General features: G+C 40.1%; 1 protein-coding gene across 1 annotated transcript in view; it reads left to right on the top strand.

Annotated features, from left to right (window-relative positions):
- Positions 1–812: 812 nt before the first annotated feature.
- The window catches only part of LOC149126964 (syncytin-B-like), a 56723-nt gene continuing 37961 nt past the window's right edge, over positions 813–19574 (top strand). The window contains exon 1 of the mRNA XM_089331387.1: positions 813–1499. Within this exon, the coding sequence (XP_089187513.1) occupies positions 813–1499 (687 nt within the window). The remainder of the gene's footprint in view (positions 1500–19574) is intronic.

Here is a 19574-nt window from a genome sequence, read left to right as displayed (position 1 = left end):
TGAAAATTGGTATCCTATATCTCGCCTCAAGAGGGTACCTTCCCCTCCCCCAGAACCGCCATCATCCTGGACAACCACTGCTCTGGGGCCTACCAAGCTTAAGTTTATCCATAATCCTAGTCCTCCTGGTCCTACCCCTGATTCCTAAGACCCTGGTCTCCGCTCAGTCCCTGCCCACATGTTCGTGCTCCTCCCGCCTATATTACTTTCCAGCCACATGCTATGAGAGAACATCACCACAATTCCGATGTTCCTTCGCTGGATTACCAGCAATCCAGGGAACTGTCCACCGTGGTGGGGTTCACAGACGTGACTGCTTTGGCAAACCCCTGGATCAAAGGTCTGTATGACAGCGACCACTCACTGGGGCTATAGTGACGGGGGAGGGCACCAGGATTTTAACCGACGACGGGAGGTTGCTAGGGTTAAGGAGGTGCTCAAGGACCTGGGAGAAAACTTGTCACCAATAACCACTCAGTGGCGGCCCCTGCCACCTCTCCCACGGAGACCCAACCCACCTCGCCTCTCATGCCCTGACTGGCTTTCATATATCTCTGCTGTCTACCAGCTCCTCAAATCTTCTGAGAGCTCTCTGGCTGATGGTTGCTGGATTTGTTCCACCCTGTTGCCTTCTGTGGCAACTATTGAGGTCCCAACAAATTCTACTCCTGGACCCACTGATGAGACAACTTTTCCATTACTTACTAATCTCCCTCACCCAAAAAACCTACACCAGTGCTTCAATTTAACCTCATCATTATCTCCTGACTCACTATCCCCCAACCCTTTTTTCAACTCTACTCTGTAATTCCATGACCCCTATAAAGCCGGGAGATTGCTTAACTGGAGGTCACTTCCTCCAGTGGGGGAGCTCCCTATTCCGCTGTCTACCACCTAATGCAACTGATATCTGTATTCCTGTAATTGTCCTTCCAGAGGTCTCTGTGGTGCCCCAAAACCAGTATCTCCCAATACCGGTGCTGCAAAACGCCCGTGCTAAAAGGGACATAATTATCCTTCCCTTTCTAACGGCACTAGGTGTTCTTACAGGAGTGGGGTCAGGAGTAGCTAGCCTGGCATACGGTACTGCCCAGATACAGCAACTGGCAAACACCCTAAATACGGAGCTACAAAATGTTGCAGCCGCCTTTATAAACCTGCAAGACCAGATTGAATCCCTGGCTGATGTGGCCCTTCAAAACAGAAGGGCATTAGACCTCTTACTAGCAGAAAAAGGGGGAACATGCGTATTTCTTGGGGAACAGTGCTGCTTATTTACTAACAAATCTGGAGTGGTCAGAAACGCGGCACAACAACTTAAGGAACGCATTGCCAAACGACTACAGGAGTACCAGGGACAACAAGGATGGGATCTATTTTCCTCTTTCCTCCCTTGGGTACCGCCAGCTCTGGGACCCATAATAACTGTAGGGATAATTGTAATGATCGCTGCTTGTGCTCTCAGGCTCATGATAGATCCAATCCAGGAAGCCTCCAAAGTAGCGGTCAACCAGATGCTTCTCCATCCATACATGCCTGTCCCTGCGGAGCCCCCAGCGGGCCCCTGTAGACGACGTCCCCGATCAGCAGGAAGTAGCCAGAGAGACTCATCATAGCTCCCTTTCTTATCATCAAAACGTTGGGATGGTAGCTTTGGGATCCGCATGGAAGGAAGGCCTATACTTCTGGGAATGGAGAAGTCCCTACCTGTACTTCTTGGGAACAAAAGTCCTTGTCAAGGTTCCCGTGGGTGCCTGAAGGTCAACCAGTGAGGATCAGACCCACCTCAACCTTTAACCCCCATGCCCTGAATCTATAAAAGGAGCCCTCCCAACCTCTGACGCACCACTTCCCCAGCCCCCACTCTGTTGCTCCATTGGGACCGGTGAACCTCGCCTGGGAGCGGAATCCCAATAAAAGCCTGTGAATTAATTAATTCCTCTGCCTGGGAAGATTTGTTATGCACTGGACACCTTGCAACTACTTGCATCTTTATAGTAATTCATACTACTTTTGAAGTAGCAGGCATACAGGTTAAAATTGTTAGATTTGTGAACTGGAAGACCACGCCTTTGCCACACCCCTGTGTGACCTCATGCCCCTACCTGATGCCTTCGCCACACCCCTGTGTGGCCTCATGCCCCTACCTGGCCACACCTGGGTGCCCACCAGCCAATCAGGTTAATTAACCACTCCCCTTTGGAAGTGGGTTAAAAGCCGGGACACGGTGTGGCCCGCTCTTCTTCCCTGGCCTCTTGTCAGGAGGGGGCTTGCTGTAGTCCCACGCCTCCAGGGCGCATGGCCTTCAGGCCATGTGCTCTAGGCTTCCTGGCCCAGATACAGGCCTAGATGCTCTTCCATGTGGCTGGTCCCTGGTGTTTGGTATGAACCCCTATTCACCTCTCTCCTAAATAAAGCTCTCATTGTCCTATGCATCTTTCTCACTAAATAAAAGCTTAAAAGGTACCATGCTGCCTCGTTTATCTGTGCCAGTATTTAGAATTATTCTCCAAATATTAGGCAAGAACCCTCTTGGGCTTATTAATATTGGGGATTTAGTAATAAACCCGTGGTGAAATCGTATGGCACCCCAAATTCTGGTAGCACATGTGGCACCCTGGATAGCATTTCTAGGAACTTTAAGGGGTCACATTTTAGTGTGAATTTTACAGGGATCTTGTCCGATTTCACTTTCACATATATACTAGTATTTCACTTGATTTTTAATTCTGTATCTTGTTTAGTAAGTATTTACTGAGTGTCTATCACATTTCATTGCATATTTTTTTTTTTTTTGACAGGCAGAGTGGACAGTGAGAGAGAGAGAGACAGAGAGGAAGGTCTTCCTTTGACGTTGGTTCAACCTCCAATGGCCGCCGCGGCCAGTGCGCTGTGACCTCCGCACCGCGCTGATTTGAAGGCAGGAGCCAGGTGCTTCTCCTGGTCTCCCCATGGGGTGCAGGGTCCAAGCACTTGGGCCATCCTCCACTGCACTCCGGGGCCACAGCAGAGAGCTGGCCTGGAAGAGGGGCAACCGGGACAGAATCCGGCGCCCTGGCCGGGACTAGAACCCCGTGTGCTGGCGCCGCAAGGCGGAGGATTAGCCTAGTGAGCCGCAGCGCCGGCCTTTCATTGCATATTAAATAAAGGAAGTATAAGAAGTAATCTATTTCTGTTAGGCCGTCACAAAGCACACCAAACACCGGAGTAAGGGAAAGGGTTTATTGGGGAAAACCCAGCAGGCTGGAGGGGAGGGACAAAGAAGGTTAAAAGAGAGAGAGAGACAGAGGAGAGGAGCTAGTGAGGGGAGAAGAGAGAGCAGAGAGAAGAGACCAGAGGAGAGTAGAGAGGAGCCAAGAGAGCCACAGGTTCAGGAACAGATCTTTCAGAACTTTGCCAGAGGGCAGGCAGGGAAGCAGGAGCATCAAATCCCATTAGGATGGGGGTGGAGCTTGACAACAGCTGTTGGGCCACGTGGCCACCTGGCTTCCAGCAATGGTGGCTGGGGCTAGAGCCTAGGATGTAAATCATGGTGTAGATAGCGCCGTAGATAAAACTGTGCCATTTTCCTAACAAGAAGGACCCTTCAACGACTTAATGGAGGAGAAGGTAATGTTAGTTTTTCAAGAATGAGGAAATTCCATCAGCAAGATTAAGCATTTTGTGAAGGTCATTGATAGGCAAATCAATCACAGAGCTAGAACTAGTCTTCATTTTTGTGAACTGTGATTTCATATCAACTACTTATATTCCCAGTGGAACATTTACTCTAGTAACATGTCTATTTATATTTTCTTTATCCATAAAAAATCAAAAGTATCAGTTATTCTTACAATAATCAAAGTAAAATTTTTTTCTGGCTACCAAAAATCTACTTTAATTGATATCAAATTTTCATGCATATCTGTGTCTCTGGTATTAAAAATTTTTATCCCACAACCAAATGAACATAAATTCCCAATTATAGGTTGTCAGACGTCTGCCTATGCCATGTTTGAGGACAGTGTGCTATAAAGTAATTAGACTGGATTTGTTCATCCCAAAACTATTCTGGGGCTCATTACCCATTCAGTGACTCACTGGCCTATCAGTCTACTGTAGAAATAAAAGCTGCATTTACTTTTCTTTCTTTAATCTTCCTGTTCTTAATTGCCATATTGACAAAAAAGAAACAGTTGTTTACCTTCCAAATTCTCTGGAGCACGAGCCAAATTAATCCTTTTAAGCAGTGTTCCTTCAGCTTCAGGAACAAGTAGAATGCAAAGTAGTAAGAGGCTCCCTTAAGAGGCAGCAAACACTGGATGTCTAGACATCAACTTTAATTGGGAGAGTCCTGAAGGTATTTGCTTCTGACTTTGGAAATTGCCCAGGGGTTGAAGGTGGTAGTGTATCCAGGTCTGGATTAAGCAGCAGGCCAGCTACAGAACTCCCTGTGGTGTCAATATGTAAGAGAAAATTTGGCAAGACTATTGATCACCTCCCCTTGGGCCATTTTCCCTTCTTTCTTGATGACAGGATCTCAATTTTGTTCTCAGCAACAATTTGTTTGGTCTAAGTGATGAATCATGATCTATCCAAACTGATTTTGATACTCCATTCCTTTAGACAGATACTTTTCTTCCTAGCCTCCCTTGCAGCTACAGGTGGTTATTTGACTCAATTCTTTCATATGATAAAAGAAAATGAAATGTTAAAGTAGAGCTGGGGTGGGGATGCCCACTTCTTCCTTCTTACTGGGATGCAGGTGATGCTGTGACCACACTGGAAGATGAGAGGAATGGCATTCCAGAGGAAGTGAGACCTAGAAGTCAAGTACCAACAGTAGGGCTAATACAATGAGGATTAGGGTTCCAGAAAGAAAGAGTATCCTACAAAAGCAAGAAACATCATAGAAACTTGAAGAGATTCCAAGATGTTTAGTAGGACCAAATTACAGATGTCCCTTGGTATCTGTGGGAGATGAGTTCCAGGAACCCTATGGATACCAGAATGTCCAGTTGCTCAAGTCCCTTATATAAAATGGTGAAATATAGTATTTAATTAAAGGAATAATGACAAGGAAAAAGTCTACAGATGTTCAGTACAGACACAAATTTTTAACAATATCTTCAGTCTGAGGCTGGCTGAATCCAAGGGTGTGGAATCTGCTGAAATGGAAGGTTGTGTGTATAAAGCACTAGGATAAGTGTGGTAAGAAGTCAGTTGATCAAGAAGGAGAATATTGTAAGCCACTCTAAGGAGTTTATATTTTACCCTAAAAACTAGGGAGTTAACTGACAGCTTTTATTAAATAAGTAGTGACAAGATTGGGTTAATATCAAAGAAAAATGCATAGGACTTTAATAGAGACAGGAGAAATTAAAACATAAAATCTCAGTTGTAATGATTTTGATGGAGACTGTGGGGGCCAGAGCAATGGTAGTAGCGCTGGCACCTGAGGGGATCGAATGTGATGTACAGATATTTAGAAGGCAGAATAAGCAGAAGCCTGTGACTAAACGGATACAGTGGGAAGGGACCTGGGTTTCGGTTCTCCCAGGTTCTGCTTCTGGCAGCTATGTGGGTCTAACTGATGCCAATCACTGAAAGAGGAAAGACAAGAGGAAAAACAGGCTGGAGGGGAATCTGTGGTGTTTGTGAGTGTCCCATGGGTACATAAAAGTCTGATTCTCATGGACAAACAATGGCAAACAGAAGAAATCCAACATATTCTTGGACAACATAAGTGTATAGGAAGCCCTATAAATAGCCCATCATTTAAGGTAGCAGCTCTAAAATTTTCTGTGTTTAACTCTTGCTCAAGAGTCTTGCTACAAGACAGATTCTAGGATTTTCCCCTACTGGGTGTTTTCTCCTTAAAGAGACCTGACTAGGATTTAAAAAATTTGTATTTTAATAGGACTCCTATTATGGTGATTATTGCACATGTAGCAAAAGGAAATATCACACTTGGAGAAACACCGAATTAAGAAGACAAGGATGGGGAAGGACTTAGAGACCCAGGAACCAGGAACAGTGAGCTCTGCTTCAGGAAGCAGAGACAACCAGCTTGTCAAAATTGGGAGGAAGTGGTAGACTGAATTTTAGTTCAGTTCTTCAAAGATTGAGAAGGAGATCAATTCAATGGGGGAAGTCATCAGACAGAAGAAAAAAGAAGTACATGTTGGGGATGGCACCATGGCGCAGTTGGCTAAGCCTCAGCCAGCAGCTCTTGCATCCTATATGGACTTCAGTTCAAGTTCCTGCTACTCCAGGTCCGATCCAGCTCTCTGCTATGGCCTGGGAAAGCAGTAGAAGAATACCCAAGTCCTTGAGTCCCTGCACCCACATGGGAGACCAGAAGAAGCTCCTGGCTCCTGGCTTTGGATCAGCCCAGTTCTGGCCATTGCGGCCATTTGGGGAGTGAACCAACAGATGGAAGACCTTTCTCTCCATCCCTCCCTCTCTCTCACTATAACTCTACCTCTCAGATAAATAAAACACATTTAAAAAAAAAAAAAACAAGTACACATTTTCTTGTTTCTTTTTCTGATACTTAGTTACAATTTACAAATTACTATTAAATATTTAAGTCCATTTTCCAAGTTCTATACACAGGAATTTTTCTAACAAACTGTGTTTTTAGATCTATTGATGATACTTCAACATTGTTTTTGCCTGATTTTAAAAAAAGCATTACAAATTTCAACATTAAAGGGGAATTACAATTAATATTAAAGACTAATAGCAACAGATTACATATTGCTTTGTTGAGAAAAGGATACATAATTCAGAAAAGAAATGCAAAATAATTATTTAATGAGGTTTGAGAGAGGAAAAAATGCACATTAAATCTGGCTTTTGATTGGAAAAAAATACTATTTTAATAATTTGGAAGCAAACTCCAAGACCACATAAAAATCACAAAATCAAAATCTACCTTCAATAGACTCCACATTCAGGAGGTGAAGTCCATATATCATATATCATATATTAAGTATATGATATATATAGCATATATTAAATATATGCTATATATATATCATATACTAAATAGGGACAAAAAGAAGTGTTATGAGAAATATTACAAGATTTTCAACTCAGAATTAATTAAAAAAAATATAGAAATCATTAAGCAAATTTTTAAGAAGAAAGTGCTCTGATATTTCTCCTACAGCTTATGAAACAAATCCGGGCAAGAATGCAGGACAAAAGTAACAGAAGGTAAGGTGGAGTACAATCCATTTCTTTTGGAGATTAATTGTCAAATACGTATGTGCAGATGCTAAAATTGTATCAAACTTGAAAGATAAAATAGAAAGGCAAATAATACTAGTCTCTAAGAGCTTCACCCTACAGTAAAGGAAAGAAGGAATGACAGGAGGGAGGAACAGAGAGGAGACACTGCATCAGATTGCCAAGTAGTATGGAAGCTGTGCAATAGCTTTTTCCACCATAAAAGTCCAACTTGTGAGCTCAATTTTCTTTGAAAAAGCCATCTTGTCAATTGATTTTTCTGTTTCAACATGTAGCCAAGGCAATTTACTGACCATAACTATTCTCTTACATTTTTATCCTCCACTATAAACAGATCTTCATCTCATTCAACCTGATGATTAACTTGAATACATTGTTCTTATATTCAACTTAAAGTTAATGTCATGATCATTCCTGAGCCTATCTTATAACCAATACCTACCCTTTTTTTTTTTCTAAATACCACCCTGTGAGAAACTTCATTATTTGGCTGAAAAACAGTGGTAGGTTACCATGGACCGACACTCCTTATATCATGACTTCAATATAACAATATAACAGGGTCATTCAGATCAAAGTGACATTACAACAGCAGTTGTACTGGTCTCTCCCTTGTTACAGTCATTATCTTTGGTCATTCTATTTAAATGCATCATTTAGTTTGACAGCAAATTGTATGACAGAATAAAAGGGACCTTGGGGGAGAAAAAACATCCCTAAGTAAAACTGATGTAACATCACATAACTTCAAGGTTAACTCTGCACAATCAGTTGCTGCTTTGCCATATCTCCTTCACCAAGAAGAATGCTGGCATAGCTAAACCAGGCCTCTTAACCTTGAGGGTTAGAGAAGCAGAGTCAGCGGTCAATGTCTGTAAAGACAAATGTACCAAAAAAATTCAACAATTATAAAAGCCAAAATAAAACCAATCATTTGCAAAAACATATTTCAAACATTAAAAAAAGAGTCAAGTAGTAATTGGAATTTAAACTTCCTCTTAAGAGCATAGGCTTTGAAGTTACAACCACTTGAGCTTAAATCCTGTTTGTCACTTACACAGTGTACTCTTGAGGTTTAATAATGTTAAAGTTTATTAATACTATTCTCCCCATCTTGAACATTGAGACTGAAAGGGGGATCATGAAGCCTGTTTTAAGACATCAGTTAGATGCTCATGTCCTACATCATACACTGGTCTCGATTCTCTACTCCAGCTTCCTACTTAAGCTAAACCCTGGGTGTTGACAGAAATGGCTCAATCAATTAGCTTCTTGTCACCCAGGATAAAGTTCCTGGCTCCCAGCTTTGGCGGGCCCAGCCCGGGTCACTTCAGGCACTTGGAGAGTGAGGCAGCAGATGGGGGCTTTCTCAGTGTGTATGTCTGCCTCTCAAACAAATAAATAAAATAAATGAAAATAACTATTTAAAACTTAAATTGTAGTACCTGTTCACAGTTATTGTCAGGGATTAAATAAAATTAAAAACTCTGCCTAATATTGATACTACGTAATAAACAGGGGAGGAAGTTTATATCAATGATATTTTTGCTATGAAACTAATACGAGAATGTAACCCCTAATCCATAGTACTGTTTAAGCAAAATTAAATTTAAGGGATAAACTATTACTTCCATATTCCTCCCCAGTTGGTATATAAATGCAGATGTGACTTCAATCAACATCAATTTTTATGGATTTTAATTTGTTCTTTAAAATTGCATACAAATTTTAAAAATAATAAAGGAAATGGAACATAAATACTTGTGATTTATTATAAATTAATTTGTGCTAGTATGAGTCTATAGCTTAAATTCTACAAACACATGATCAAATATTACTGCTTAAGTTCTGTCAGAGATTTATCCACTGGGTTAACCATTGTTTTCAAAAATATCAAGGACATAACAATGAAACATATAATTATCAAACATTTATCTTTTGATGAAACTGTAAGAGTTTTTACCACCATGGAGAACAGAGAAGGACAGCCTGGAGTGGCACAGGCCAGCAATAAAACAGCCTGAGCAAACATGGAAATAGGGTTGCCAACAGACTTGTAAGTGGAAGATATATATATATATATATATATATCCCAGTTTTGCCTAGAGGTTTCATAAACCTGGACTGCAATAAGATCTTTATGTGTGTGAGATTTGCTGTAAAGTATTATACTCACATGAAGTGAGAGTAAATCTGCACTGAGTCTATTAAGGACCAAGTTACCACCTTGTATCTGAGATACCTTGTAACTGAGATTGCCCTCATTGAACCATTAAGTAGTCATGTGACACAATTGGAATCAGCTGCACTTCCTTGACCATCCTAATTCTTGTCTAATGCAGTTAACTTTAGTGAATTCCATAACTCAGTGGTATGTTTGAGGTTAATTCATTTTTTTTTTCCAGGGTATGGTCCAGTTCTTCAGATTCCTTTCTTTTTCCCTAGGCCATTTTTCTGTGCTGCAGGAGTAGGCAAACGTTATCTATAAAAAGCCAGGTAGTATATTTTAGGCTTTATTGGCCAAATGGTCTCTATTACAACTATTCAGCTCTGCTATTGCAAAAGTAAAGCAATGACACTCAAATTGTGAATGGATGGGTAAGGCTGTGTCCCAAGTATTTTATTTATATGAAATTTTATTTGCATATAATATTCAAGAGTCACATATATGTTTATTCTTTTTCAGCCATTTAAAAATTTTAAAACAATTTTTAGCTTACAAGACCTGCAACGGCAGGCAGCAAGCAAAATTTGGCCCAAGGACTACTATTTGCTGACCTCTGCACATCATACACTGAGTTAGGACAGTTTGAGTGACCTGGGGCCATGGAAGACAGGTATATTACCTGATGATCATTCACCTAGGGTTAGCCTATTTGTTCTGTGACTGTATCCTTGTGATCTTAAATTTCTGAGCTTGATCTAAGCTCTCTCATTTTCCCCTCTGCTTCTGGCTTCTGCAGACTTCTCTGAGTCTCTCCCACATCTATCATCTATCCTCTTTGCCAGGCTGTTACTCACAAAACAGAACCTTAAGCCAATGTCCTTAAAGCAGCATCCATATCCTCTGGACCTGAGGGAAGCATGTATGTGCAAATGAAATCATCTCTCATTCAAACCAAACCATCCATCCTCTTAACTGTGCTGGTCTGGCACAGGGTGAGCAGAGCAGCTCTGGAATATCACCTTTTACTGGAGAATCAAATGCTGAGCAAAGCTGCCCAATGACTCTTGTCTGTATCAGCAATGTTTTTCCTCCTTTCTGGGGCTTTGAAATATTAGAAGAGAGATTACAGATTCTATGAATTTGGTCCTCAACATCATCTTCTCTTTCTCCTGTTCCTGATATCAAAAAAGTAGACAGATTGAAGTGGGAAGATTGAAAATTCAGTTTATTAATAAAATACTTCAGCCAAGTATTAAACAGATTACATCTTCAATATTTATGGTACCCATGATTCCCATGGTCAAGAATTAGAAGATTACGGGCTGGTGCTATGGTGCAGCAGGTTGAGTCACAGCCTGCAGCCCCAGCATCCCATATGGGAGCCCATTCAAGTCGTGGCTGCTCCACTTCCAATCCAGCTTCCTGCCAATGTGTCTGAGAAAGCAGCAGAAGATGGCACAAACCCTTGGGCCCCTGTACCCATGTGGGAGACTTAGAAGAAGCTCCTGGCTCTGGCTTTAGTCTGACCCACTAGGATCATTGTGGCCATTTAGGAAGTGAACCAAGGGATGGAGAATCTCTGTCTTTTCTTCTCTCTCTGTATAACTTTGACTTTCAAATAAATAAATAAATTTTTAAAAAAAGAAAGAAGGTTGAAAAAGGTTGAAAATTCTAGTGAAAGAGGACAATAGGCCAGCGCCGCGGCTCAATAGGCTAATCCTTCACCTGCGTTGCCAGCACCTCGGGTTCTAGTCCCAGTCGGGGCGTCGGATTCTGTCCCGGTCACCCCCTCTTCCAGGCCAGCTCTCTGCTGTGGCCCGGGGGTGCAGTGGAGGATGGCCCAAGTCCTTGGGCCCTGCACCCGCATGGGAGACCAGGAGAAGCACCTGGCTCCTTGCTTCAGATCAGCGCGGTGCGCCGGCCGCAGCACACCAGCCGCAGCGGCCATTGAGGGGTGAACCAACGGCAAAGGAAGACCTTTCTCTCTGTCTCTCTCTCTCACTGTCCACTTTGCCTATCCAAAAAATAAAAATAAAAAAAAATTTTAAAAAGAGGACAATAAAACTAAAGGAAAAAATCAAACACATAATTGTCTACAGATATACCACTTTCATTCAAAACATAATTCCTATCTTCTGATTGGCTCAGAAACCATTTTAGGATAAAGAAGCAACTTACAATGAGCCAAAATAACCTTTATGCTAATTACTAACAGAATTTTCTCCAGACAGCTTTGTGTTCAGAAATCATATTTACTAGGAAAAAAGTAACATTTTGTCTTATACAAACTTGTACTACGGAAGCATTTTAAACCAAGAAATTTGCAAAGAAAAAATTGAATTCATGATGAAAAGCCTTGTTATTAAAAATTAGTGTTATTATGTGTGATCACAAATTATCAAATAAAACTAGAGAAGAATCTGATGATAGTGTAACAAATGCTGCTATTTATCTATTAAATGATCATTCAGCAAATATTTGTCCAGTGTTTACTATAAGCCAAGCACTAATGTAGTGAACAAAGCACTGCCAAGTGGCACACAAATAAGCAAAATATATAATATAAAAATAAATTATGCATACCTAAGAAATTATTAAATGTGAAGAGAGCATTGTTGAAATTTTAGGTAGAATCACAGTGACGTCATTACTAAAATATTAGCTTACATTAAAATCTGAAAGATGTGGGGGAACTATCATGCCATTATAATAAAGAATGACATAGTATTGATTGTTCATTGAGAGCAGGAAGTACAGAGGGCTTGCTTTGAGGACAACATGGATATGTTTTGAAAATGGAAAAGAAATCAGAGTCCTTTTCAGAAAGAGGCAGGATGCTGTGGGCCAGATCTCATGCACAGAGGTTATAGTGAGCATTTTGTCCTTTACCCTAACAAAGCATTGGAAGCATTTTGCACAGAAAAAAAAGACCTTATATGATTGTAATTGTAAAAGTATAACTCTGGTCACTGTGTTGATAACTGTCTCATCTTAGTATCTTCATGCTGCTGTATCAAAATACTGTAGACTGAGTAGTTAATTAACAATAGAAATTTACTTCTTTCCATTTTGGAGTTTGAGTAGTCCACGATCAAGGGCACTAGTAGATCTTGTTTCTGATGGGGGTGGTGGGTAGTCAAGGATGATACTAAAATGCTCAGACTGAGATACTGGAAATGAAAGGTTGTTGTTTAGTGAGATGGGGAAAGACATCTGTAAGGGCTGGGTCAGGGAGAATGCAGAAGCTCAGGCATGAACATGTTAAGCTTTAAAGGCATATTAGACATCACGATACATGGGTCAAGGAGGCAAATGGGAATAAGTATGGGCCAGTTATGGAAATGTGTTATTCATCAGTATAGAGAAGGAACAGATAGCCTGAAGACTAAGTTTGAGAAAAAAGAACACAGCAAAAGAGACTGGGTAGAAGTGGATTCAAAGCTAGAAAGAAAACATTGTTAGAAACCAAGAAAAGATAGCACTTCAAGAAATAGAGATAACAGCTGTTGAGACTGGCTATGACCCAATTGAGACTAGGTCATGATGATGCATAGTTTGATTCTCTGCCTTGCATTCTTTCTATTAGATGATGTTCAATGTAGCTGATGATGGCTGATCACTCACTGAATAAGTAAAAGTAGTTAAGCACCAATTTGCTCCTAGGAATGCTTTGGATTAAGCCATTAAATATTATTTAACAAATAGTTATTAGGTGTCTACTATTTTCAAAATGCCTGAAAAATAAGAGACAGGCAGTAACTGTTCTCCAGAAAGACACAGACTAATGGAGCTTATTAAATCTGTCATATAAATAATTCCAATATAAACTATAGTAGAGAGAAATGTATTCCAGATGGGTAAGAACTATAAATTTGTAATTCTTTTTAAATTATTTATTTATTTTTATTTATTTGAAAGGCAGAGAGACAGACAGGTATCTTCTATCCACTGATCCACTCTCCTATCTGCCTGCAACAGCCAAGAATGGGCCAGGCCAAAGCAGGAGCCTGGAATTCAATCTGGGTCTCCCACTGGAGTGGTAGGGATTCAAATAAATGAGCCATCACCTGCTACATCCCAGGGTGTACATTAGGAGGAAGCTGGCATCAGAAGTGGAACTGGAACTCAAACCCAAGCATTCCAATATGAGTATACCAAAAGTTGTGTCTTGACCATTGCACCATAGGTATTCTTATATGGTTTTTTATACCTCAAATTAATTTCATATTTTTGGTTTCCATTTGATAGAAATTAGATCTTATGCCAATATCATCTCCTTTATTCCAGAGTTTTTGTCATAAATCTAAAATTCCCAGAGAATGAAGGAATAAGTGGATGGCAGTATCCCTTTATCAGGAGCTCTTTCTGTTGCATCTGAGATGAATATGTTCCCACCTAATCTCAATCACTGGCCAATGCAGATTGCCTCCAAACAGTCCACTGCTCTCTCCTACAATAAGGTCTGGATTCAGCATACTCTCTGTGTGTATATTCCATCTTTCAGAAGCACAAGAAATAGCCAGTTGCCCTCCCTCATCGCTGTAAGTTGTGAGAAATTCTGTGAGGCTGCACTAGATTTGCTCTCCTTGGCACTCCAGCCTTCCTCTTGCTCCTACATCATGCTGGGCACTAGGGGAAGGTTTGGGTGCCCACTGAGTGTAGGGAATGGGTCTAGCTCTTTGGTTTGGGATCTGTCTATGCCATGTGTGTGTTTTTAGGCCACTGTGGAGGGACAGAATACAGAGGCCTTATCATTCATAGACTTTCTTAATTACCTTCTAGAATGTGTCTTCCTTCTTCATCTCAGAAAATCTTACAGAATCATTGATCATAGGAAATACTGACTTCGTCTTATCATATGTTTTTCCAGTTTCATTATTTGTCTGTTTGAGATTTAGAAACTCCAAAGACTTTTCTCCCAACTGGGAGTTTCAAAGAAACTTTCAAGAATCATTTCTTCTTTTTTGTCTGCATTTCTGGCCTTAATTATATCTATTCCCTGAAACATGAATGTGGAAAATTTTGGCTGTCTTCTGTAAAAGAAAATCATGGACTATAAATAACTATAGTTAGCATTTCAATGTATTATTTTACTACATTTTTCCCACTAGTGACCACTTGCATTTTAAAACATAACCTCGTTTCAAATCTTCCTCCATGTTCAGAAGGGCAATACTTACATAAATTTGTTTCTGCTGAATCTTAGCTCCTGAGAGCTACAAACACAACAAAACACCACAAATTGAGTAACTTATTGCTAACAGAACTTTATTTCTCACAGTTCTGGAGACTGGAAACCCCAAGGTCACGGGTCCTCTGGTAAGGGTCTTTTTGCTATATCACAACATGGCGGAAGACACCACATGGTGGTAGGCCACTCGGAAAGCCAGAGAAGGAGAAAATGAAGCTGACCCTGTCCCTGTATGAGGAACCCACTCCCAAAAAATGAGCTCCCTTCTCTGACAATGGCATTAACGCACTCAGAGGACAGAGCCCTCTTAAAGGTCCCATCTCTTAATACTATTACACAAGCAATTACATTTCAACATGAGTTTGAGGACAGATATTCAGACCACAGTATGTTTTGTTTTCACCAGACATTCCAAGATTGGAAGTCGGGAAAAATTTTCAGTTCACTTTATTGGGGCTTCATACATTATCTCAGGTATCTTTCTTCACTCTACAGCATGATTTTCTTTCCTTCTATTTGTAGGAGTTGACTCTTGGGTATACAAAGAGGCTGTCTACTCTACCATATTGTTATCACCATAATTACCTGAGTGTAACTCCAAAGAAACCTCACATTCCAATGCAATGGTGGTTCTCAATTGCTTTTGCCTCAACAATGATATAACAGGCTCCCCACCCAATCTCTATCCATGCTTTCTTTCTACTAGGATTGTGTCCAGGAACTGAAGACAAAGAAAGATTCTATCTGACTTCTTGCAGGAGCATAGTTGTTCCAGTGACGCCCTTACTATGGCTTTTGCCTGCAATGTCTCATGCCCAGCTTAATTTCTACATAACCAATAGTGAACAACCTCCCTTACGGAAAGTCCACCTGTAGATTGGTCTTCATAAAGACAAAGAAAAGAAGGAGGTCCCTGAAGCTTTTATCAACTCTCCTTAAAATATTGCCCCTGCAGGACTGAGATCTACTCTCTACACAGTTAGTGAGGATTAAAAGACTTCAGTAATTCACCAGCAGAAATTATTTTACCTGGGGAAAAAGATCTAGTTAAAACTTAGCTTCTATATGCAATATGGTATGTTTTCAATTTCTTAGCTAATTGCCTTTTTACTAAAAAAAAAAAGAGCACAGTAGCTGAAAATTAAACTTCAGTAAAATAGCTAAAATAATATACTTTGGAAATTATTTTGTTTATGGGAAAATGTCTCCTGAAAGGCCAGATTGATCTTTATTTTATTTTATATGTCTAGTAATTATTCAAGTCTAGGGTTATAGAATTTGAAAATACTTTGATTCTAATTAATCAGAGCATTTTCTTTTATTTAGTTCTGGAAACCCATAAAAAGTTATTAGCTGTCAGCAGCTTTAATGCCAGTTTATTAGAGGCCTTGACTCAATGCCTGCTGATAGTTATTGTGAAGGCTGAAAGGTTAACAAGAATGGGCTGCTACCAACCGCCTTGCCAGGTGTTTTTCCCTGCAGTTAATGGACTTGAGCCAATTGAATTTATCACTCTAGAACAAGTCACAGACACTCTTAATCTTCAACTGGAAACATTGGTGGTAGGGGGAAAAAAAGCTGGGATTTGTGTTGTTGCTTTTCACAATCATCAAACTTGGAACAATTAGGAAACCATAGTTAATCTTCTATTTATAAATGAAGACCTGACAACTCCACTGGGAAAAAAAAAGGAAAGAAAAAACCTTTTTAAAATAATGTGCTTGTGTAACATGTTCCATTAAAATAATAACAGTCCCTTCAATGAAACAATGTCTTGTAAAGCCTCTCACTTGGTAGTTAAGAGCTGCATAAGTATTAACATGTCTAAGTTCTTTTAATTGCTGGGTTTATAAATCTGAACAGTTGTAATGAAATAATCATAATCAACCAGATGGCGCTTAAGCCAGTCACCATGGATATTTGAGAAATGCATGCTGTTTGAGGGAACTGCATACGTATTTATCCAAACCAAAACGGAACAGATGGCAAAGCAAACAGGTAAGCATGTGCGCTATCTTCCGGATAATGCGGTTCACTGATTAGCCCTATTTATTTTGGGAACTTTAGAACATCTGTAAACATCAAATGAAAAACTGAAATGACTGAGAAAAACTTGAAGAGAGGAATTTTAGAGGTTTCAGAGTATCAGAAGAAGACAGAGGGCCTCTCAGGTTCTGCCAATCATGAGGAGTCACACAGAAGTTTAAGGAGCAGCGTTTGAAAACCAAATACTTAGATGATGAAAATAAAAGGAAGGAAATGATTTAACTGTATAAAATACAACATTAAACAAATGGAGACAAGAGGAAGAGAATTGGAAGACACAATAGAAGTAGACATTACTCATTCTCACTCTGATATTAACGTGGTTGCCAGCCAGTGCCAACATATTAGTTCCTAAATTCCATTCTTCCCACAAAGAACTAGAGCTCCTAGGAGAAATGGCTGAGGCAAACAACATCACTGGTAAGTTCAAATATTATTACAGTGTCAGAAAGTGAGAAAGTACTCAATAATTGATGGAGACAGAGCAAAAAAGCACAGGGACTGCCTTGAAAGATCTAACAGGGCAAATTTGGAGCAATCTGAGCATTAAGAGAGAATAATAAATTATAATATTATAATTTTAATTTTTAACTAATGTATTTATTTTCATTTTATTTTGGAGTCACACAAACAGGGATCTCTATCCACTAGTTCACACTTAAGTGGCTGCGACAGCTGAGCTGGGTTAGGCTGAAGCCATGACCTAAGAGCTGAATCCAGTTCTCCCACATGGTTGGCAGAGACCCAAGAACCTGAGCCATAATCGGCCTCAGGGTACACATAAAGAAGGAAGATGGATCAGAAGCAACAGGGTAGAGACTCAAACCAGAAACAATCACATGGGATGTGGCTGTCCCAAGTACCATCTTAACTGTGACACCAAATGCCTTCCCACAATAGTGACAGTGTCATAACCAAAATTTCCAGTAATGGGATAAATTAGCCTTATGTACCTCATGACAGGATGTAATAGGAGGTAACACACTACCTGAGGCTATGTATTATTTCTATAAAAGAATATTTAATCTGAGGCTAATAATGAGAGAAAAAAAGCCCAAATCATAGATCATTTTATAAACAATTGATCTGGAGTTGTCAAAGTTATTAGGCCATACAAGACCAAAAAATAAATAAACAAAAATGATCAGAAGTGGTTGGCTGGTGCATCAGATAAGACACTATTTGAAATGCCCACTTTCCATCCTGAAGAACCTGAGTTCAAGTCCAGACTCTGTTTCCAATTCCAGCTTCCTGCCAACGTGCACCACGAGAGGCAACAGGTAATGGCCCACATACCTGGGTCTCTGCTTCCCATGTGGGACACTTGGATTGAGTCTCCAGCCTTGAATCAGCAAATGGAAGAGTATATAGTCTGTCTGTCTCTGTCTCTCTGCCATTCAAATAAATAAATATTGAGCAAGTATTTGGTTACTGATTAAAGGAAACTAAAGAACTTACAACAAAATGCAAATTGTGATACTTGACTAGATCCTAAAAGCTAAAAAACAAATAAAAACCACAATCACACAACTATAAATTGCACACATGGAACAGTTGGAGAAATTTGAATTAAAATGTTTATTATTGAAATATTCAAATTTTTAAATATGAAAATTCATATTTTTATGGAAGAATGTCCCTGTTTTTTGAAAGATACATGCTGAAGCATTTTGGGTAAAAATATACCATACCTACAACTTACATGTAAACATTTCAACAAAAAAAGAATATAAACAAAAGATTGACAGAGATACTGAAGCAAATGTGGTAAAATAGGAAAAATTAAAACATCTATCTATATGTTTTATATATATATATTAAGCATTTATTTATTTATTTGAAAGAATTTCATGGAGAAGGAGAGGCAGAGAAACAGAGAGAGACAGAGAGATCTTCCATCCACTGGTTCACTTCCCAGATGGCTGCCACAACCAGATCAGAGCTGATCTGAAGCCAGGAACCAGGAGCCTTCTCTGGGTCTTCCACATGGGTGCAGGGCCCAAGGACTTGGGCCATCCACCACTGCTTTCCCAGGCCATAGCAGAGAGCTGGATCAGATGTGGAGCAGCCGGACTTGCACCAACGCCCATATGGGATGCTCGCACTGCAGGCAGCAGCCTTACCCGTTACACCACAGCACCAGTCCCTCCATATTCTTTTAACTTTTTAGGATTTAATTTTTTAAAAGATCTATTTATTTATCTGAAAGGTAGAGTTGCAGAGAGAGAAAGGGAGAGAGAGGGGGAGAGAGAAAGGGAGAGATAATTTTCCACCTCAAATAGCTGGAACAGTCAGGGCTAGGCGGATCTGAAGCCAGGAGTCAGGAGCTTCTTTTGGGTCTCCCACATGGACACAGGGTCCCAAGCACTTGGGCTATCCTCCACTGATTTCCCATGTGCATTAGCAAGGAGCTAGATGGGAAGTGGAGCAGCCAGGACTGGAACCATTACCCATATGGGATGCCGGCACTGCTGGCAGCCCCTTTACCTGATACACCACAGTGTCAGCCCCAGGATTTAATTTTTTAATATAGAAAAAATGATGCTTATTTCCAAGTGATTTTACTTACTACAAGGTCTTTGTCTAGGACTCATTTTGCACCCAAATCCCAAACAGATACAAAGTTTCTCAGCTGCTGTATCAGTAGATCTTCTACAAAATCCACTAGGAGTGCTATTTGTTCATCAGAAACCACCACCAATGGGCAGAAATAAAACTAAAATGTAATAAATATTAGAGAAGACAATTTCATTCACATCTGTCTATGAGGGAATGGCAATAGCTGATCCAAAAAATCTTTGCTCAGTCAAAAAGATATATAAAGTTTCTTGAAATTAGATAGTAGTCAAATGGTCAAAATTGGTGGTAGATTTGCCTAGCAAACAGTATGATCATATACGATGGTAATTTGTGAACAAAACAAAAAATTTAAAA

Source organism: Oryctolagus cuniculus, chromosome 4, assembly GCF_051225735.1.
Source record: "Oryctolagus cuniculus isolate XC-2025 breed Fujian yellow rabbit chromosome 4, ASM5122573v1, whole genome shotgun sequence".
NCBI lineage: Eukaryota > Metazoa > Chordata > Mammalia > Lagomorpha > Leporidae > Oryctolagus > Oryctolagus cuniculus.
The sequence above is the reverse complement of the archived record's forward strand: the minus strand, read 5'-3'. Positions and strand labels throughout refer to the sequence as shown.